General features: G+C 42.6%; 1 protein-coding gene across 2 annotated transcripts in view; it reads left to right on the forward strand.

Moving 5' to 3' along the window:
• Nucleotides 1–3,009: 3,009 nt before the first annotated feature.
• Nucleotides 3,010–23,884, forward strand: part of LOC126334778 (threonine aspartase 1) — a 61,948-nt gene continuing 41,073 nt past the window's right edge. The window contains exons 1-3 of one of the 2 annotated variants that reach the window (XM_049997378.1): nt 3,010–3,410; nt 4,617–4,684; nt 12,032–12,303. In XM_049997378.1, the coding sequence (XP_049853335.1) occupies nt 3,383–3,410; nt 4,617–4,684; nt 12,032–12,303 (368 nt within the window). In that variant the 5' untranslated portion in view covers nt 3,010–3,382. Of the gene's footprint in view, nt 3,411–4,616; nt 4,685–12,031; nt 12,304–23,884 lie in introns of those variants that run through there. The other variant, XM_049997379.1, reaches the window with a different exon arrangement.

Raw genomic sequence — 23,884 nt, forward strand, 5'->3', positions numbered from 1 at the left:
ACAATGCACAGGGCTATAGATAGAGAGATGCTGGATGAAACACATCTGGCTTTCAAGAGAGCAATGTGTGATTCCATCTGTGACTATCGTAGTAGAATACTGTCAAACACCATTTCACAAAATTCAAAGAAATTCTGGTTGTGTGTAAAGGCTGCTAGTGGCACCAAAGTTAGCGTCCAGTCCGTATCAAATGACACAAAAACTGAAATTTAGGGAGGCAAAGCAAAAGCTGAAATGCTTAACTCTGTTTTCTAAAGTTCCTTTACAAAGAAAAACACAGGAGAATTGTCCCAATTTAATCCCCGTACCACTGAAAATTTGAATGAAATAACTGTCAGTGTCAGTGGTGTTGAGAAAAGCTGGAATAGTTGAAACTGAATAAAGTTCCAGGTGCCGAGAATTTGTAGCGGAGTTAGTCCATCTTCTATCTGTAATCTATCATAGATCCCTTGAATAAAAAATGTGCCCAGATCTTGGAAAAAGGCACAGGTCACACCTGTCTATAAGAACGGTCATACAAATGATCCACAATACTACCACTCAATATCCTTGACCTCAATTTGTAGCAGAATCTTAGAAAATAAAATACAATAAAATAAAATAAACATATTCTGAGTTCAAACATAATGAGGTATCTTGAACAGAATGACCTTTTCAATTCCAGTCAGAATGGATTTTGAAAACATTGATCATGTGAAACCCAACTCACACTTTTCTCACACAACATACTGAAAGCTTTGGAAAAGGCAACTAAGTAGAAGCAGTGTTCCTTGATTTCTGAAAAACATTTGACTCAGTACCACACCTATACCAACTGTCAACAGTACGATTACATGTGGTATCAAGTGATATCTGTGAGTGGAGTGAGGACTTTTTGGTAGTGAATCATTCTTCTCGCACTCCATACATGAATGGAACAGGAAGAAACGCTGACAACTAGTAAAATAGAACATACCCTCTGCCATGCACCTCATGTTGGTTTGTAGAGTATAGATGCAGATGTAAAATTACACAGAACTTTTAAACTAACATCTGCATCATTACTTGTAACATCATTTGAGCCCATTATAAAAATATGCTGTAGTCATTTTCTGGCATTATTTTCCTTTGCAGGTTCACATCTAAATTTTTGGTTCCCACTTCAAGTTTCACCATACTAGTGATTGCTATGACTCGTGTTCTCTCTTGGAACATGCCAGTTAGTTTCCTGCCTTGACTGTCTCTTAGGAAAAGTTCATAAACATTTTACTTAATGATTTCTGTTCATTAGATAATTACACAAAAACAGCAGCTGAGTACATTTACAAATAAACTGTTTTTCCCCTAGTATAAATACATATAATGTAATTTAAAACTAATTACCAGAATTATCAGTTTTATTAGATTACTGCTAGTCATAATTAGTTGTTAGCATACTCATTTCACATCTCTGAAGGCTGTGCTTCATGATGGCATTTATGGACCATGATGTGAGAACAAATGAATGATCTTTACTTTAAACAAAATCTGGTTATAAAATGACATCTACTGTGATCTTATATAATATACAAGGCCTTAGAATAAAGTAAACATGCTTGCAGAGAACTTTACTGTTATAGTTACTCTTGCTGTATGCCCAGTCAGTGACATTTGTCGGTGTCACCAAGGGCAACACCTGGATTTTGCTGCAGAGGAAAAACAGGATTTAACAAGTTGGTGTCCAAAGGCTTTTGTATTAGTTATTAGCTACTGTCTGGTTTTTGGTTTAATTTACAGTTGAGAAATATTGGTTTCATTGTTTAGTGAGAGTAGTGGTGATTGATCGTACTGTACCCCACCCAAGTTTCAAGGCAACAATTTGCATTTTTCTTACATGCTGTTATTTTAATTTTCCCTTACTTTGTGTGTCATTTTCCAGTGTGGTGTGAGACATTTTCTTGTGATTTAAACAAAATGAAGTGGATGTATCTCTGAAAGTTAGGACATCACACAACTAATCACACAGCACATACTACAAAAGCTAATTTGTGCTTTTCTTTGGATGGTGTCACTTAAAATTTGCAATATTTTGACAGAGCACCTGCTTATCATCTCCAGACAGTAATGTTGTTCGTGGAAAAGCCCTGGAGTGATCTATTCACATAATGGCAGAACACAGAATGCACATATGCCATTTATAAAAAGGTTCCAAACCTATGGACATAATAAAGTAACGGAGGGTAGGAAAACAAATCTTCTTCAGAATTGGCACCTGAATAAGAATGCCTATGATGTAAGACAGTAAAAACAGACCATGGGACGGTCTGAAGGTACAAAGCAGTTGATATCAGTTTCAGTCTTTGCATCACTCTGCAATTGACTCTTTCGCCATATTCTGTACGATGGTTTCCAGAGTATAGATGCAGATGTTATTTTAATAATGGTTAACAAGATGTGATCCCTTGTTTATGTTAATGAAACTTTCAGTTTGTGTGTGGACAGGATCTTTGATAACACTGTTAGAGGAAGAGTTGTGCAGATCTCTGTTGTCTTTTGTACCATTCTGTGTCCTGCATTTGGACAGTACTCAGCAACGTCTGATTTTGTCGGTTTCCCTCATTGTGCATGGTGCTGATCTGTCATCCTGCTGCCTTGAAGAATTGATGACGCTGTAGTTTGGTCCTTTTACTCCCCAAACCAACCAACCAGCTACCTTGCACTGTTAATTTCGGCACCGGGTTAAGAGCCGTTTCTAGTTATTTATTTTCGTGTTCCATAGTTCCTTGAAGCGAGCGTATCGCTAGGATGTAGAACTATCAGATATTTGGTTAAAAATTAAATGTACAGAACACACATACTTACATATTAAGCAAGTTCTACTCGTAATATACAACAAAAAGTCCATTTTAAGGTTTTGCCTCCTGAGCATTATTTATGGTCAAAGAAGTAGAATCGAAAACCAATCTACAGAGATAATTTCCATGTCTGTATTCGTAGTTGATTTGTGTAATATGTATTATTAAATGTATATATGCCCTACTATAGTGTCTTCTCAGCGTCAATCGTAATTAGATTGAAATATTTTGTACTAAGTTAGTTTCGCCGAAACGCAAGTCACTGTAAAATAAGTAATTTTGTTAGCGTAATGCAGGCGTGCTTGTGCCACAACTCCCAAATGTGTATGAAGTCGGCTGTGCTCATATGGACAAGCATATGCAACAGTCTTGTCATCGTTTTCTTATTACAACATCAGCTGTTTTCAGTGACCTTGAGAACAATACAATTTGTCACTTGTTTTGGGTGCAGCCAGTCACTAGACAGTGATTTGTTTCGCAGCAATGTTTATGTTTTCGTAAAGCGTTTTGAAGTGGTGGCGGAGATATCGTAAAGTGTGTTGGAGTTAGTGCTTCGTTCGTGGGTGACAATGCCAGGGTTTATTGGCGTTCATCTAGGTAAATACGGCTTAAAATGACATTCCTCCAATTATGTCAAAATTAATTTTATGTTTTCCATTAACCATTGTTGGGACTGACAGTGGAGGCCTAGCGGAAAACTTAAAACTCACCCCGTTCTTCTCGATTTAAAATGCACGTCTGTGTAGCTTATTTCTGTGAAACAGAAGACAAAACAGATTAGAAAGCGATTTTGTAACTAAAGCAACCACTATTCTATCCTAAGAATATGATGAATATTATTTGGGCCCTACACGAAGAAAAGTCAAACCCATGAGTTCATTTTGTTCGATTATGACTCTACTTTTAACTAGATTAGCTCTGCGGGAGCCGAATCATTGCACTCAAGTCGTTAAATGATTTCGAATCCTGTGTAATACTTCTGAAAATCCAAGAGTGTCGCGTTTTCTGAATGGCCGTTGTAGGAAATCTATGATGAAAATTCCAAATTATTGCCAAATTACGTGCGTCCAACAATTTTTATTGCCTAGATGTATTTGTGTTTATATCACTGAGTGAATGCTAGAGGGGATAGTCGTAGGTCAGTATAGTCTGCAAATAATAATACTGTGTTTGCAGTATTTTTTTGTTTGTTTTTGCTGTTTGCTAAACTTCCCAGAAGTGTTTTTTTCAGGGCCATGCACAGTGGCGACTGAACTTTATTTTTTAGTGATTTTGATATTTCTTTATAGATGATTTCATTAAACATGCCCAATGAACAGGAGGAAATACATTCATGATGAGGAGGGAAATTCCGAGAAGTGCAAGTGGTAGGGTGGATATCAGCTGCTGTCCTTACAAAGAAGCCTGGAAGTAGAACCCAGTATTGTTGTTTTTGTGTTAAATGAGCCACTACTATACTGTAGAGTGATCTGAATTAACTCACCTCTAGCATTATTCAGTTCACTAGTTTGATACTATTCACAATTTTTTCATATTATTTTGCACTTACTGAACTACTTATTATAGATACTTTCTTCTGTCATTTCCTTAGTCTTTTTGTGCACTCCACAGTAGAAATACTTTTTCCCCCAGTTGTCCATCATTGTTAGATCAGACACTTCTGAACCCTATGATTCCCTGTAATGTCAGCAACATGTATTCAAGTGTCAGATTCTTTCTGTTAATCTTATTCATATTTTCCCTCCCTTGTCTTGTGATTGATGGTGTTGATAAATATGTGTAAAGTGAATTACTGTTTCACAGGTGCTGGTGACCATGCAGAAAGCTTAGTTAAAGAGTATACGAAATTGAGCAACAAAGCATGTAAGAAGGTACATACCATTTTAATTGTTTTCATTGGGAGTGATGACTGTTGACAATTTCTGGATGTAAAAAAAAAATTGATTCAACAGATTTTAAATAGGCCTAAACAGTCTCTAAAGACTGTTTAAGATATTATTATTATTATTATTATTATTATTATTATTATTATTAATATTTTTAATTCACCTTTGTCCCAAATCCTTCCTCTTCACTCATTTAATGTACATCCACATTATTTTCTGCACACTGTCTCTCTTCCTGATCTATTACCCTCTCCATCGTATTCTATTCCCCCTTCCTTCTCCACTTCGTGTGCTACACACAACTTTCCCTGCATCTACCAGGATGGGCTTATAATGCTATTTTCATGTTCATGTATTTACTGCTTCTGTTTCCCTACAGTTCCCCTCCATTTCCTTCACCCCTCCTTTCATGGCACCTCTTCATTTTTCTCATCCACTCCATTCGTCACAACTCCGCATCCCATTTAGATTGCTATGTCAGGACAAAGTAGCTGTGTACTTTTGCATTAGTAGTAATGGGTATTGTCTTTATTGTACTTATTTATTCATCCATAGACCATTAAGTATAACAGCAGTGTATGTGTTGTGTACATTATACAAATAATATATACAAATACAAAACATTAACAAAGTAAGATTAGCTTAGTTGTGGATAGGGCACGAAGTCAACCAGGACCTAATCAAGGGAATGAACCCAGTCAGGAAGGCCGGGCAGGGAATAACCTCGCTCCTCCAAAATGTGCTTTGAGTACATTAAGACTGGCCTAGCCATCTCGCCAGGAATCACAAATAGGGCCTACATATTCTACATTTCAAGTGCAACATGTCAAAGAAGTAAGTTAATGATGTAACATGAACATGAAATTTTGAAAATAAAAATGTTCTGTGGGAATGTGAAAACACGTGAACACATTACATAACGCAGCTGAAAAGTACAACACGTACAATAAGTAATCATTGATGTAACTAAAACATGAAACTTTGAAGTAAAACACCTCTCAGAAAATAAAAGTGTGTTAACATGCTAGCTAACACTGCTGAAAAGTATAAAACATAAAATCCTGCCAACACTTGCAGCTCCCTTCTCAGGGGAGGCATATTACACTCATATGAAACACAGGAAACAGAAAACCAACATCAGAAACATTCTTTTGCCAAGAAAAACACATCATAGATGGTACAACACTTGACAGAAATTAAAAAACTCAACAAGAAATGTAGCCTAGTATTCCTGTAAGCTAACATATTTACTTTGTTTGGTTGTTTGTGGGAAGAGACCAAACAGCGAGGTCATCGGTCTCATCGGATTAGGGAAGGAAGTCGGCTGTGCCCTTTCAAAGGAATCATCCCAGCATTTGCCTGGAGCGATTTAAGGAAATCACAGAAAACCTAAATCAGGATGGTTGGACGCGGGATTGAACCATCGTCTTCCCAAACGCGAGTCCAATGTGCTACCACTGCGCCACCTCGCTCGGTAGCTAACATATTTACTTACATTGTAAAAACACGTCTCAGCAAGAAATTACTTTTCAATCTACTCTAAAAGCTGTTTCCATCTCCAATCTCTTTAGTTATACAGTGTTACTTATAATCCGCCTTGATTGCAAAAATGTTTATTCACATGACTGGTTTCGGTTCCTCTAGAACCATCTTCAGATCTGAAACAACAATGATACTAATTTACTATTTCACAAATGCAAACCTTTTTCATGCTATCCAATCAACATCAAATGTACCAGAACGTACTGCAATTTCAGTTACAGGAGTAACCTGTCCACACACAGCAACCTTCACATGCTGCGCCACATTAAATTGGTTAACAGAATGCACATCATTCATGTTAACTATAAAACTATTACTGACAGGTGGCATCTGATACATTATTTACATTACATATGCACAAACTGTATTAAGTAGGTTTTTCTAATTTACTTTTATCTCTTAAAAATACTTAGTTAACATCTATAGTTGTCAAGGTTAAAATCTGTACTTGTCAAAATTAAAATACACAATAAAATTATCATTTTTGTATGATCAAAAACAAAGGGTGATTTCTATATCCATGGTGCTGGTGTAGACTTGTTTTCCTCCATGGTCTGCTTCCATGGTTCCCACTATTTCGGTGTTGTGCCGTGAGCCATTCAGTCATCTGATGTCCATCGCCATGGGTATGAAGGCTGTGCAGGGGGGCCCCATCAATGACATTAGGTGCTGCACACATCTTCCAGTTTATTCACTGTGCACCTTCTCTCATCCTTCGGCTTGAACTTCTACATGCAACAGTGGTCATCTCAGTAAGTCATCATAAATACTAAAATAGGTGTTATGATTGAACTCACTTTGCTTATTGAGGATTAAATCCGGATCTTTCTCTTTGTGGGTGTATATTTCAACTTCATTCAAAGTGTTAAGAAACCGTCCCTTATGAGCTCTATGTAGGATGTCTAAGTTTTGTTGAATGTTTGTGACTGAATGCTGTTTTGTTTTGTGAATAGGTGTGCTCCCTGAATCTGATTTCGAAGTTCCTACCAGTCTGCCCTATGTATTGTTTACACCAGTCATCACATTTGATCTTATACACACCTGAATCCTGAAATTTATTCCTACTATTGCATATTTTGTGCCAGAGCTTCAATTTTAGCCTCTTATTTGTTCGGAATAGTTTTGGTAATAGTTTTATAATTAATGTAAATGACGTGCATTCTGCCAACCAATTTAATGTGACGCAGCATGTGAAGGTTGCTGTGTGTGGACAGGTTACTTCTGTAACCGAAATTGCAGGTACATTCTGGTGCATTTGATGTTGATTGGATAGGATGAAAAGGTTTGCATTTGTGAAATAGTAAATTAGTATCATTGTTGTTTGAGATCTGAAGATTGTTCTAAAGGAACTGAAACCGGTCATGTGAATAAACATTTTTGCAATCAAGACAGATTATAAGTAACATTGTATAACCAGTGATTACGGTATCCCATCAGACATTATGTTTGTTTTTGGAAAGCTCTTTAGGTGTGTTGGCAGTGCATTATATAGACTAACATCAAAGTGGACCACCCATCTTGTGAGTATTATAAATATGATAATCACAGTCAATTTGCAGGTCACCAAGTCTAGCTGTTGCCCAAAGCTGGTTTAACACTTTTGAGTCCCAGTAACGTAAAAAAATTGAACTTTTACAGAAAACTGACATTTATTATCAGAGTAAGCAACAAATACAAGAAGAAATTGATAAAAGATAGACAATAAATTGTTTCAATGAGGTGGTTCCCCTTTGGAAGCATTGGGATGTACAGTTTCCATCTATCCACCATTTCACGAGATTTATTTGTCAGCAATTTTGCATTTATATTAGACGGAGTTCCATGAACTCATAACACCTAAAACAAATTATGTAAAGAGTCCAGCAGTAAAGCCTCCCTCATTTTAATAGTGTGTCACAAAAAAACTGAGAAAATTTACTTTTATTTATGGAAAATACATACTTTGGCATTTTGAATTACTGGGTTTTAAAAATTACATGTGCTAAATCACGTTCTCCATTGTCAATACATTGACAAAGTCTATCCTGAAAGTTATCCGTACATCTTCATGTCAATTCTCTTGTAATGGATGCCACTTCTTGGGTAATGGCCTCTTTAAGTGCTTGTAGTGTTGTGAGACAATGTTTGTATACTAGAGCCTTCACATGTCCCCATAGAAAAAAATCACAAGGTGATAAATCAGGTGACATTGAGGACCACACGATGTCTTCTCATAGAGAGACAAGATGACCAGGAACAAACTTGCGCAACATTTCCATAGAATGCTGAGAGGTGTGGGACGTTGGTCCATCTTGCTGGAGCCACAGTTCTTGATCTTCATGATTAGAAATAAAGTGTTTTAGCATAGGTTGGAGGAAGGTCTCTTGCATCTGACAATAAAAGTTTGAATTAACCATTATCATGTGACCACCTTCTTCGAAAAAATACTCTCCCCACACAAAACATTCACCAACAGTGCACCAAACTGTCACATGATTGCTGTGTAGTGGTCACTGATGAATTTCGCAAGGGTTTTCTGCAGCCCAGTAGTGGTCATTCTGTTTGTTTACAGTTCCTGATTAAGTGGAAATGGGTTGGTTTGTGGGGGTAGAAGGGACCAGACCACAAAGGCAATCGGTCCGTGGAAATGGGCTCCATCCGAAGAAATAAACAAAGTGCCACGTGGAATGGTTTGAAGAATTTCTTCACATGCAGCTCTGTGACTTTCAAAATCCCTTTCACTTAATTCCTGGGTAACCATCATTTTGAAGGGGTGCATATGATAATTCTTCTTACATTCCTATCAGATAATCCCAGGACAGCTGCATGTTTAAGTGCTGAACGCGCATTGATGATTGTTGCACACACACACTCTCACATGCGCCACATTTTCTGGTATTGTTGCAGTCTGAAGAAGCCGAGTAGGTTTTCTTTTCAGTGCTGAAACTGTATTTCTATCTGGGACATGATCATGTCAGCCAAGTTTGAATCGTCTTCGAAGTCCTCACTGAGTACTGATCAGAGAACCGCTGTTATGAATAAATTCCTTCACAGCAAATGCACAATGCTCACCAAGCTATGCCATGGCATACACTGAAAATGGTATGTACACCGCTTTCAAACAAGACACACTCCACATCGGTATCCTCCCTGCAACTTGCATGCCGGCTATTCAAATGTGGGAGTTTTAGAGAGAGATAGAGAGAGAGAGAGAGAGAGAGAGAGAGAGAGAGAGAGAGAGAGAGAGGGAGAGAGAGAGAATGTGTGGATGTGTGGAAAGCAAAGGTGTTTCAGAACACAGCATTATTTCAGTGTTGCAAATGATGATGATCTGAAGATGTCCGATTTGGCCTATTATTTGTTTATATTAGTGAGCATATAAATGTAAAGTTACTAAATCATTTCACATTATAAATGGGTTGTTTGAAAACATCCAACAATCCTGTCAGGAGAACACACTCATTGAAGCATGCACCCAGAGTGTGTACATGAACGACTGTCACAAATTTGTTAAAGCAATTAAAAACAGTAATTCTTTTAACTAAAGAGATTTTCTGGCCTCATATTAAGATCCTGTGCTGTATCTTCTCTGCCTTCTTACCAGATAGGGAGCAAGAAGTGATTAAATGCAGACCATTGGGATTCATGAAGTAGTCAAGACCATTAAACAGTAACATAACAATCATGGTGTAGGAGATGAGGTGAGAAAAATAGAAAAGTGTAGGTGTACAGACTACTGCTTTCACATTAGCAGACCAGGTGACTCTTAGATTTCACACACAAAATCGGTAGTTACAGCAGTGTGTGTGTGTGTGTACTGCTTTCACATTAGCAGACCAGGTGACTCTTAGATTTCACACACAAAATCGGTAGTTACAGCAGTGTGTGTGTGTGTGTGTGTGTGTGTGTGTGTGTGTGTGTGTGTGTGTGTGCTCAGTTGATCTAATAGAGGAAAAGATACACAGTTCCACATATAGACACCAAAGAGATAACAACATGTGTGCCAGAAGCTGTCAGCCCTGCCTATATTTCAGTGTATATTCCTACATGATGTATCACTGGTGAATATTTTCAAGAATGATGTATGTATCAAAAGGAAAAATTCAACTGATAAAACTAATAAATTGTGAGACAGGAATGTTGGCAACTGCTTACCTTCAGTAAAATTGAAAGTAACACACTGCTTGACTTCTGGAACTAATAGTTCCTTCCTTGGGGAGGAGTAGACATAGGTAGGGGAAGGTTTAAGAGATAGGGCAAGACACTCAGACACCAGGATGAGAGAGACCATGGGTCTGAATGTCTTGCCCTTCCTTTCACACCTATTCATCTTCCCGTCAAGGAAGGAACTATTTGTTTCAAAAGGTAGGTAGTGTGTCATATTTTCTTTTATTTGCGAGTTATTGAGGCACAAAGGAGACGACTCACCGCAAGGCAGAAGTGCTGTGCCGTTGATAGGTACACAAACAAAAGGTACAGTGCTTTGCCAGCTTTCAGAATGAACTTCCTTCTACACGCTTGTTAGAAAAACATTCACACTCTCTCTCTCTCTCTCTCTCTCTCTCTCTCTCTCTCTCTCTCTCTCTCTCTCTCTCTCTCACACACACACACACACACACACACACACACGTCTTCCTACACTGTGCTCAGTCGACTGAGCACACTCACTCAGATGCACATACCTGTCTCCCTACATTGTGCTCAGTTGACTGTGTGTGTGTGTGTGTGTGTGTGTGTGTGTGTGTGTGTGTGTGTGTGTGTGATGCAGCTCTCCATGCTACTCTATCCTGTGCAAGCTTCTTCATCTCCCAGTACTTACTGCAACCTACATCCTTCTGAATCTGTTTTTCCTACAAGCTTGAAAACGGAAGCTCACTCGGAAAGCTAGCAGAGCTATGTGCCTTTTGCTTGTGTACATATCGACGACACAACACTTATGCCTTTTAATGAGTTGTCTCCTTTATTCCTAAATAATTTGTAATTCTCAATCAGAACTTTTTGGACATTGTTACTTTTATTTGTGTCTATCAGCAGTACTACACATTTGCCTTCTGAAGGTATGTACTGGCTGCATTGCTATAAAAAAAATTGCAACCCCTTTTGCAGACAGAGTAAAGCGTGTTGTTGTTGATGTGTTTCAAAATGGAGTTCCTCATCTTGCTTGACAAAAGTTAGTAAGGTTACCTACTAGTTTAATTTAATTTGACTAGTTAAGGGTAAATATGACAGCAGTGATCCACAAGCACTGAACTTCTGCATTGAGGGCCTGTGTTTAGTACCGGATAGGGATGCAGAGTTTCCTTTGTTTCAGCAGGACAGCACTGGGTCTACTCAGGCTGCTGCATAATGAGTACCGGGATTCTTTCCTGAGGGTAAAAGATTGGGCTCTCTACCCGCCCCCTCCTCACACTTCAGAAAAGAAAGGCTGCCCTCTGTCTGCCGTCAGACCAATAGCCCAGTCTCAGGCTTGTGCTACAGACTTTACCTTTACCTAAGCATACCCTCTCAATAACAAGCAACTATCTGCTTACCATAGTATTTCATTGTCCTCCTTTATTTTAGGAGTGCTTTGCCCCCACAGGGAGGGGGAAGGAACTATTTCACAGTTTAGATAACTGATATATTTTTGTTTAATTTTCTGGCATGTTGCGGAGGAAGATAGTCTCTTCTAAGTTTATCCCTTGTAACATTTGCACAACATATTAAGTCGTCTGATGTTTGAAATGTACGACACTTTTATTATTATAGTGAAGTAATTTAATGTACATTTATGTTTCTGGACTTTCAACATGGTTGTTAATTTCTGTTCAGGCAGTTCTGATGCTGGAGAGTGGAGCAAGTGCTGTCAATGCTTGCACAGAAGCTATTATGATTCTAGAAGACTCACCTCTTACAAATGCCGGTCTTGGATCGAACTGCACGTGGGATGGTGATGTCGAATGTGATGCTAGTGTGATGGATGGACATTCATTACAACAAGGAGCTGTTGGTGCTGTCAGTGGTGTAAAAAACCCTGTCTGTCTTGCACGCAACCTGTGTATGGAACGTAGTGAACGTTTGTCAATGGGGCTTATCCCACCAAGGTGATGTAAAGTTGTGATACGATTTTTTGTGTATATTTATTGCTTTCCAAGATATTTGCATGTATATTGCGATATAATTACAATTGACTAAACAATGGAAAATCCAGGATTGAATGTAACAATATTATGAAAAGGAAAGTTGCTACTCATGATGCTGAGTCTCTCTCTCTCTCTCTCTCTCTCTCTCTCTCTCTCTCTCTCTCTCTCTCTCTCACACACACACACACACACACACACACACACACACACACACACAGGGAGAGAGAGAGAGAGAGAGAGAGAGAGAGAGTGTCTGTCATCTATTGTTGATGAAGATTTATTTGGTACTTTTTGTTGTACCTACCTGTGACTCAACATCTCTGCTGTATGGTGAATTACAGTTGACTGCTTTGCAAACATGTTGAGACATCACTCCCTTCCACCTGAACTTAGTCAGTGCCTTTGGTACAGGAATTAGTGCATTGTTTCTTTCCTTGCCACTCTAGAGGTTTATTTGATACTTGCCCAAAATGTGTTAATGAAGTGCTATGTGTGTACTAGGATTGGAGCAGGTTATAAAATAAAAGTGCAGTGTTTTACAGCAGCATTACCTTATTTGGTCATGCATTAAAATACTATCATAAAAAAATATTTTACTGAGGCACTGCTGAATAGCATCAGAACTTTGAAATAGAATCATATTAAATCACCTAAAGCCGCTAAGTGTCACAATGTCATTCTCAAGTTAGCATGAACACATCATATCGAGTGCATAAATGGAGGTATCTAAGTTTGTGATATTATCATGCAGATGGTGTAATATCTCTTACAAGAATAATGTAGGTGATATCGGGATGAAGTAGTGAAGGCATCAGAGGATCAAGTAGGTAAAAAGACAAGGGCTAGTAGAAATCCTTGAGTAACAGAAGGAATATTGAATTTAATTGATGAAAGGAGAAAATATAAAAATGCAGTAAATGAAGCAGGCAAAAAGGAATACAAACTTTTCAAAAATGAGGTCAACAGGAAGTGCAAAATGGCTAAACAGGGATGGCTAGAGGACAAATGTAAGGATGAAGAGGCTTATCTCACTAGGGGTAAGATAGGTACTGCCAACAGGAAAATTAAGGAGACCTTTGGAGAAAAGGTCTCAGACTTCAAGAAGAATATAATAATTCCAATCCCAAAGAAAGCAGGTGTTGACAGATGTAAAAATTACCTATCAGTTTAATAAGTCACACCTGCAAAATACTAACACGAATTCTTTACAGACTAATGGAAAAATTGGTAGAAGCCGACCTCGGAGAAGATCAGTTTGGATTCCGTAGAAATATTGGAACACGTTAGGCAATACTTACTCTACGACTTATCTTAGAAGAAAAATTAAGGAAAGGCAAATCTACATTTCTAGCATTTGTAGACTTAGAGACAGCTTTTGACAATGTTGACTGGAATACTCTCTTTCAAATTCTAAAGGTGGCAGGGGTAAAATACAGGGAGAGAAAGGCTATTTACAATTTGTACAAAAACCAGATGGCAGTTACAAGAGTCGAGGGACATGAAAGGGAAGCAGTGGTTGGTAAGCGAGTGAGACAAGGTTGTAGCCTTTCCTTGATGTTATTCAATCTGTATATTGAGCAAGCAGTAAAGGAAACATAAGAAAAATTGGGAGTAAGTATTAAAATCTATGGAGAAGAAATAAAAACTTTGAGGTTTGCCGATTACATTGCAATTCTGTCAGAGACAGCAACGGACTTGGAAGAGTAGTTGAACGGAGTGGACAGTGTCTTGAAAGGAGGATATAAGATGAACATCAACAAAAGCAAAATGAGGATAATGAAATGTAGTCGAATTAAGTCGGGTGGTGCTGAGGGAATTAGATTAGGAAATGAGACACTTAAAGTAGCAAAGGAGTTTTGCTATTTGGGGAGCAAATTAACTGATGATGGTTAAAGTAGAGGAGATATATAATGTAGACTGGCAATGGCAAGGAAAGCGTTTCTGAAGAAGAGAAATTTGTTAACATCGAGTATAGATTTAAGTGTCAGAAAGTCGTTTCTGAAAGTATTTGTATGGAGTGTGGCCATGTATGAAATGAAACATGGATGATACATAGTTTGGACAAGAAGAGAATAGAAGCTTTCGAAATGAGGTGCTACAGAAGAATACTGAAGATTGGATGGGTAGAACACATAACTAATGAGGAGGTATTGAATAGAATTGGGAAGAAGAGGAGTTTGTGGCACAACTTGACACGAAGAAGAGACCAGTTGGTAGGACATGTTCTAAGGCATCAAGGGATCACAAATTTAGCATTGGAGGGCAGCACGGAGGGTAAAAGTCGTAGAGGGAGACCAAGAGATGAATACACTAAGCAGATTAAAAAGGATGTTGGTTGCAGTAAGTACTGGGAGATTAAGAAGCTTGCACAGGATAGAGTAGCATGGAGAGCTGCATCAAACCAGTCTCAGGACTGAAGACCACAACAACACCTTGATAGAGATGATATGGAGTGGAAGTCATCACCACAACAACAACAGTATTAATAACAATGGTAATAACAACATAATAACAACAATAATAATCACTTTATTCAGTATTAAATGATAAAAGGATATTTTTCTGAATTTGCCAGTTCGTGAAAAGTCTATATGTATTGTGCATACATTATTTTACAACATACTGTGATGTAAGTAGACACGTTCACATAGCAATTTGCTTGTAGATAATATAGAAAACATTTCAGCTTAAGAACTAACATTTATCCTACATTATTTGTTTAAGAAGTGATGAAAAACAGAAACTGAATATTAAGTAATTATATTAAATAATTGTAAGGTTCAAGTCTGAAGCCTATGTAAAATTTTCTTTATTCTGTGCAAAGCTGATACTCATAACATGAGCAGTGTGGATTGCAATCAAGGTCTGTATCAGGGAGAGACATGACTGAACTCAGCTGTGCATTGGCAAAGACTCAATCCGGGATATATTAGGTTTCTGTGGTACAGTGCCGTTCTATGGCTGTGACAAGAAGAGAATTGGAATTTGTTTCGTGTTTGAAAACTGTGTCATAGTCATTACATATGTGACTTCCATTTCATATGTTGGTGTATTCTAAATTATAGCACCTTCCTCATTTGGTAGTGTAGGAACTGGTGTGTGCTACTTGTATTTTACAGACTTATGACTTGCATTATTTGAAAAGTTTATCTAGTTTGAATTTCATGTCAAGTGGATAAGGTGAATGCTGCTATTTTTAAGGCTGATTGTAGTGAAAAGAGCATGTTACATGCACTATCTGATGAAAAGTATGTGGACACCAGTTAGTGGACATTAATATGGGTTGTTCCTACCGGGAATATTGAAGTGTTAGATTCCACCCGTCTGCTTTGACCCATATCATCAATATGGCAGAAATTGCTATTCTAATTGCCTCCAATATGGCGCCTATGATATCACTGCATACACATGGCAACAAACCTGAAAATACACATAGGACAATAACATCTCCCTCCAAAAATACACTCAAAACTAACGGGACAACCATGGGAAATAGGGGGTTTTAGGGTGGGGACAAGCTAAATATAACAGTAAAAAAAGACTCCACAATCCCAAAACTCACAAGATGATGAACAAAAAAAAAGAAAATTACAAAATCTACAGGAATTTGACACTTCCCTTCACCTATTTTGGTTAATGGCAGCTGACGATATCAAAACACCAATGCCTACAGCAAAAACTACGGAAATTGGAATCAGACATTTCCCTTGACTACAGTTGATTGTACCAAAATACCTATACGTACATATAAAAATAGGAATCTGTCATTTCCCTTGATCTATATAGGTCGACTATAACTATTGATATGAAAAAACCAATGCCTACAACTACGAAAAACAAAAACAAAACCACAATACCTCAAAAATTAAGAACTGAAACATCCTTATGTAAATTAAAACACATTCAATACACAATAAATACACAAAACATTACTACTCAAGAAAAATAGACCCAAAAAAACAATTACTTACCACCACCAAATTTCGGCTGGCCATCACACACGCGCACACACACACACACACACACACACACACACACACACACACACACAGAGGACGCCATCAAACACAAGATGACATCTACAAACACAACCAACTCAAACTCTGCGCCGTAATGATGTCACACACCACAACACCCTTATGTCGTGGGTAAAAGCAGACGGGTGGAATCGGACAGTTCCGTTGACCTGTGTATACCATATCCTTTATGATTGTTTGAAATCTGCTGTGGACATTTTCAGTGAAGTGTCTGAATGTCTGTGAAGGAATGGCAGCGAATTTGGCCTCAAGAGCCGAAATCAGAGAAAGTAATCATGTTGGACACTGGTGTTTGGAGTGAAATCATCATTCTAACTTGTCCTAAAGTAGTTCCATGTATTTCAGATCAGGACTCAAGGCAAACCACTCCATTTCAGGAATGTTATTGTCCACAAACCATTGCCTCACATTTGCTGCTTTGACAAGTTACATTGTCATGGTGGTGGAGTGTGAAGTCTGTTATTCATCTCATAACATACGGATGTAAGAGAGATATGTACTGATGTGCAAGAGATACGTCAACATTACAATTCAATATTTGAAATTTTGTCACGCTTACAGTATTACTTAGTGAAGGATTTACTTATATAAAATTTGTCAAACACTTACGGAGTAATTTATACAAGGTTCTTTCTAATGCTTTTGTATAATTTACATCCGTTTTAAGTAGCATAAAGTTTTATTTGACTTTATGGGCCCAGCTCAAAGTATAACTTCATCCTTCATTAAATCTTCCACCGAGTAGTAGGTCTTTCAATTAGAAAATCGTGCAACTTGCTTTTTAAAACATTTAGCTTCATGTTCATTATATCACACCCCTTTATTCTGTTGTGTTGTGTCTATATACTGAGGAGCCTGAGCAAACAATTTTAAGAAATGTGAGGTGAAAATAGTTTTCTTTATGTCTTGTGTTGTACGAGTGTTCAGTTTTTTTTTTTTTTTTAAATCAGCTCTGCTGCGTAGGAAAAGAATCACCTCAAAGGTGTATAAGGAGGGGACAGTTATATTTTTAGGTCTTTAAATAATGGTTGAATGATGCCCACGGCTATGTTGTGCACATGTTACAAATTATTCTTTTTTGTCACTTTAAAATTTGTGTATATGTTTCCCGGGTTTTCCCAAAAATTATGCCATATCTGAAACAGATTCAAAGTAGATTCCTGGAGTCCATATGAGTGGCACTATCTAAAATTTCCGTTGCAAATGCAAGGCTGTTTAACATATTTGATAGATATTTTATATTTGAATTCCAACTCGGAGTTCTGTCTTAAGTTTATTCCTAGGAACCTGACTGTGTTAAGTTCTTCCATTTTTTGATTATTGTGAGTGATACAGATTTCTTCAGTTTTTTGACTGTACTCATCATGTGGGTTTTTGATATGTTTAGACTTGAGTCATTTAGATTAAATCACATTTCTGAGTTATTTAACGTATTCTTGACACGCTGTGGTATATTGTCAGAATTTTCATTTTCAATTAGGGCAGAAGTATCATCTGCAAACAAGTTAGATGAGTATTAGTATTCCCCCCTGTGGGTTCGGGGGTAAGAATAGGCCCACGGTATTCCTGCCTGTCGTAAGAGGCGACTAAAAGGAGTCTCAAACGTTTCGGCCTTATGTGATGGTCCCCTACCGGGTTTGACCTCCATCTTCTAAATTCTTCCGAAGAGCGAGCTGACTGGGGAAGGGCGCCTTACAAGGTGCAATGTGTCCATCGCTCATTACCATCTCTAGCTTGGTTGGTCGTCGTCGCATAGCTGTCCCGCCCACTCACCATCTCTAGGGCGTGGCTTTGTTCTTGGGTGCGGTTTTTGCAGTCTGCTCTGCTGTGTCGCTTTATGCGCCAATGACGATCATGGGCTACATTTCACCTGAAATCCAGCACGGTAGCCAGTCCGTTGTGGTGGGGCCGCCATGTACCCTGTCGGTTGTAGCCCCCTGACAACACAGGGATCGCTCTACTGATGCCTGCGCCGTTAACTCCCCGCGTATGCCAAGGAGTAGATGCCTGTCTCCTTGGGGCATCGGGACTCCCGGCAATGGCCATCCCGCCAGGTGGTCGTTGCTGAGGCTGGGTGGCGCCCGTGGGGAGGGCCCTTGGTCGGAGTAGGTGGCATCAGGGCGGATGACTCGCGATGAAGTGTGGTACATCATCTCTTGCTGGCGGCCAGCCGCCAGCAGTCTCTAAGCGTTCTCGGCCTCAATACAACGCTCAGGCATATGATCCACACTCGTTCCCCTCCCTGGCCACACCATGGGAGGAACGAAAGGCTACGGTTGGCAGCGAACCTTATTCACCTCGCTATTTAGTCTGTACACGAGTCGATGGGGAATCGTTTATGACGACCAAGCCTCAGTTTTTTGTCGAGCACTTGGAGGACAAGTTTGGGGAGGTGGAGGGCTTGTCCAAAATGCGCTCTGGGGCAGTATTGATCAAAACGGCATCCTCTGCACAGTCACGGCGGTTACTCGCTTGTGACAAGTTGGGGGATGTTTCCGTCACGATCACACCCCATAAGAGTCTCAACATGGTCCAGGGCATTATATTCCATAGGGACCTACTCTTGCAGTCAGACGACGAGCTACGCGCCAATTTAGAACGGTGGGGTGTTCACTTCGTCCGGCGCGTCCATCGGGGTCCGAGGGATAATCAGGTAGCCACCGGTGCCTTCATCTTGGCCTTCGAGGGTGACGTCCTACCCGAAAAGGTGAAGGTGATGGTCTACCGATGTGATGTGAAGCCCTATATCCCTCCCCCGATGAGGTGTTTCAAATGCTGGAAGTTCGGCCACATGTCATCTCGGTGTACTTCCAGCATGACATGCAGAGATTGTGGACGCCCTTCACATCCTAATACTGCATGTGCGCCGCCTCCCATCTGTGTGAACTGCGGCGAACACCATTCCCCTTGCTCGCCAGACTGCAAGGTTCTACTGAAAGAACGAAGGATCATGGAATATAAGGCCCTGGACCGCATGACCTATACTGAGGCTAAGCGGAAATACGAGAGGCTACATCCTGTGGCTCTGACCAGCTCCTATGCCACCGCTGCCAAAACAGTAGTTTTGTCATCTGCTGCACCGATTCCACTGAACACTCTGAGCCGGAATACTACACCTGCCCCCTTGATGGTGGGGGGCACTTCCCCATCTGTTGCTCCTGCACCACCTACCTCAGGAGCAACGACCCCCCAACCATCGGGGACACGAGTCCCCAACTCTAAGCCGGAGAAGCGTCCGACTTCTTCGGCGACTCTCTCTCGCAAGGGATCCCTCGGGTCCCTCCCTTCCCAGGTTTCCACCTCTGGGAAGGGTGACGTCAGCCAATGGCTGAAAAGCAGGCCAGCGGCTGGTCGCAGGGCTTCCCGCTCCTCCTCCGTCCCGGAGACTGACTCGGTGGAGCCCTCCCAGCCAGTAAAGCCCAAGGAGCCGAGAGAGAAGACGAAGAAGAAGAAGGCCTCTAAGGCCAAGGAACGCGCGGTGGCATCCACCCCACCGCTCCATACAGGCTCTGCGTCTGAGGATGAGGTGGAGATCCTGGCGTCCGCTGAGGACCTGGATCTCGCCATACCCTCAGACGCCAAGGACGCCGATTGTACTGGTCCTCGATCGGTGACAGCAGGTGACCCAGTGACGTGATCCGCCTCCTCGGTCCCTTCACGCCTATTTCGCCCATGGACAAAGTGATTCTCCAGTGGAACTGCAGCGGTTTTTTCCACCACCTTGCTGAGCTCCGCCAACTCGTCAGCAGTCACCCTTTCTTCTTCATTGCCCTCCAGGAAACGTGGTTTCCGGCAATGCGGACCCCTGCCCTACGAGGGTATCGGGGTTATTATAAGAACCGGGCAGCTTATGAGAGGGTGTCTGGTGGAGTCTGCGTCTACGTCCTTAACTCTATCTACAGCGAGTGTGTGCCTCTTCATACACCCTTAGAGGCTGTCGCTGTAAGGATGTGGACGCCTCAGCCTATTACTGTCTGCAGTTTGTACCTTCCGCCGGATGGTGATGTCTCTCGTCATGTGTTGGCTGCATTGATAGGACAACTGCCGCCTCCCTTTGTGTTGCTGGGCGACTTTAACGCCCATAACCCCTTGTGGGGTAGCGCCGCGATTACTGGCCGGGGCAGAGATGTCGAGACTCTTCTGTCACAGCTTGACCTCTGCCTTTTAAACACGGGAGAGGCGACCCACTTTAGTGCAGTCCATGGCTCGTTTTCGGCCATTGACCTTTCTATTTGCAGCCCCGGACTTTCACCATCCATCCACTGGAGGGTCCATGACGACTTATGTGGTAGTGACCATTTCCCCATCTTTCTGTCACTGCCACAGCGTCACTCTTCTGAACGCCCCTCCAGATGGGCTCTGAATAAGGCTGATTGGGACTTATTTACATCTGTCGCAGTGATCGCACCTCCTTCCACTGATCCGATTGATGCGGTGGTTCAGTCGGTCACCACCAGCATCGTTTCTGCGGCGGCATCTGCGATTCCCTGTCCATCCGGGTCACCTCGGCGGAGGACTGTGCCGTGGTGGTCGCCCGAGATCGCAGAGGCGATTCGAGATCGCCGGCGGGCTCTTCAGCGCCATAAGCGGCACCCGTCGTTGGAGACCCTCATTGCTTTTAAACAGTTCCGCGCCCGAGCCCGACGCCTTATTCGCCAACGGAAGCAGGAGTGCTGGGAACGTTATGTTTCCACCATTGGCGTCCGTACCTCTGCATCGCAGGTTTGGGCCAAGATTCGGCGACTCCAAGGCTATCGGCCACCTGTCTCTGTCCCTGGGCTTTCGCTGAATGGAGCAGTGTGCACCGACTCCGACACGATTGCGGACCGGTTAGCAGAGCATTTTGCTCAGTGTTCCGCGTCAACGAACTACCCGTTGGCCTTCCGCTCCCGGAAAGAGCGGTTGGAAAGTCGGAGGCTTTCCTTTCACACGCGCCACGCGGAGTCGTACAATGCTCCTTTCAGCGAATGGGAATTCCAGAGCGCACTTTCTGATTGCCCTGATACGGCTCCTGGACCAGACCGCATTCACAGCCAGATGCTGAAACACCTCTCAGTGCCTTGCCAGCGACGCCTCCTAGATCTTTTCAATCGCGTCTGGGTCGAGGGTGTTTTCCCGTCTCAATGGCGGGAAAGCATAGTCCTCCCCGTATTGAAACCTGGCAAGAACCCGCTGGAGGTGGACAGCTATCGCCCCATAAGCCTCACCAACGTTCCTTGCAAGTTGCTGGAACGTATGGTGAGCCGGAGGTTGAGTTGGCTCCTCGAGTCTCGGGGCCTTCTGGCTCCGTCTCAGGGTGGGTTCCGTAAAGGCCGCTCTGCCGTCGATAATCTGGTCTCCCTGGAGTCTGCCATCCGTACAGCCTTTGCGCGCCGCCAACATCTGGTTGCCGTCTTCTTCGACATGCGGAAGGCATACGATACGACTTGGCGCCATCACATCCTGGCCACACTTCATGGGTGGGGCCTTAGGGGCCCGCTCCCGATTTTTATTCAGAATTTTCTTTCGTATCGTTCCTTCCGCGTGCAAGTGGCTGCGTCGCATAGTTCCTCCCGGGTCCAGGAGAACGGGGTCCCACAGGGGTCTGTCCTCAGTGTGTCCCTGTTTTTAATTGCCATCAATGGGCTCGTTGAGGCGGTGGGGTCGTCCGTCGCGGCTTCTTTATATGCGGACGACTTCTGCCTATATTACAGCTCCAGTGGCATCGCCGCTGCTGAACGGCAGCTGCAAGGTGCCATCCGCAAGGCGCAGTCATGGGCTGTAGCGCACGGCTTCCAGTTTTCGGCCGCGAAGACCTGCGTTATGCATTTCTGCCAGTGTCGCACGGTTCACCCTGAGCCGCGCCTTTACCTTGACGGTGAACCTCTTGCTGTGGTCGCGACGCATCGGTTCTTGGGACTGGTATTCGATACCCGGTTGACTTGGCTGCCCCATATTAGGCAGCTGAAGCAAACATGCTGGCGGCACTTAAACGCTCTCCGTTGCTTAAGCCACACCAGGTGGGGTGCCGACCGGTCCACCCTCCTCCACCTATATCAAGCGCTGATCCAGTCCCGCCTTGATTATGGGTGTGTGGCGTACGGTTCTGCCTCGCCTTCAGCATTGTGATTGCTGGATCCCATACACCACTGCGGGATCCGCCTCGCCACGGGAGCGTTCCGGACAAGCCCCGTCGACAGCATACTTGTGGAGGCTGGTGTCCCTCCGTTGCGGTTCCGGCGTGACCGCCTTCTGGCCGCCTATGCCGCGCACGTTTATAGCATGCCAGGGCATCCAAACTACCGTCTCCTGTTCCCGCGCTCGATCGTCCATGTTCCAGACAGGCGGCCCCGGTCAGGGTGTCCCATTGCGGTTCGCCTCCAGGACCTTCTCCGTGGCCTTGACTTTTTTCCTCTGCCGCCTGTTTTCCGGGCCAATCTCCGTCTGCCCCCGTGGAGTGTGCCCCGACCGTGCCTTCGGCTCGACTTGGCACAGGGTCCGAAGGTCTCAGTGCCTCCGGAGGCCCTCCGCCGCCGCTTTCTTTCCATCCTGGCCGAGTTTCCGAACGCGGCGGTGGCCTACACCGACGGTTCGGTGGTCTCTGGTCACACTGGTTACGCTCTCACTCTACGGGATTATTGTGAGCAACGGTCATTGGCAGCTGGCTCCAGTGTATACACTGCCGAGTTGGTTGCCATCTATCGTGCCCTAGAGTTTCTCCGCTCCCGCTCAGGTGAGTCCTTTGTCATCTGTAGTGACTCCCTGAGCGGTTTACGAGCTCTTGACCAGTGTTTCCCTCGTTCCCGTCTGGTGATGGCCATCCAGGAGTCTCTCCATACTCTCGTCCGTTGCGGCCGCTCTGTCACCTTTGTTTGGTCCCCGGGTCACGTCGGCATCCCGGGTAACGAGCGGGTTGACGAACTGGCGAAACAGGCGGTCAGTTCCCCGGCCATGGAGATCGGTCTTTTAGAGAGTGACGTCCGATCCGTATTGCGGCAGAAGGTCCTTGCTGCTTGGCGTGATGAGTGGCGCACCCTGCCCTCTCCCAACAAACTTCGGGCAGTCAAGGAGACAACCAGTGTGTGGCGCTCCTCCATGCGGGGGTCTCGCAAGGACGCTGTCGTCCTCTGCCGGCTCCGCATAGGACATACCCGGCTCACGCACGCGTATCTCTTGTGCCGTGACGACCCGCCTCTCTGTCGCTGCGGATTGGCCCTGACCGTGGTACACGTCTTACTAGACTGCCCACTTTTAACTGCCCTCAGGCAGACGTTCGCACTGCCTGATACACTCCCTGCTCTTTTAACCGATGACTCTACTATGGCTGACTTAGTTCTCCGTTTTATTCGAGCAGGGGGTTTTTATCATTCAATATGAGAGTCCCTTTTTATTTTTTTTTTAGTGTCGACTGTGGCTTTTGGCCTGGGGTTTTAGTTTGTGGTGTTTTAATGTGTCCCTTGGTTGTTGGCCTTTCCAGTTTTATTTTCATGGTCGGCCAATGACCGTCGCACTCTGTGTATCTTTCA

Source organism: Schistocerca gregaria, chromosome 2, assembly GCF_023897955.1.
Source record: "Schistocerca gregaria isolate iqSchGreg1 chromosome 2, iqSchGreg1.2, whole genome shotgun sequence".
NCBI lineage: Eukaryota > Metazoa > Arthropoda > Insecta > Orthoptera > Acrididae > Schistocerca > Schistocerca gregaria.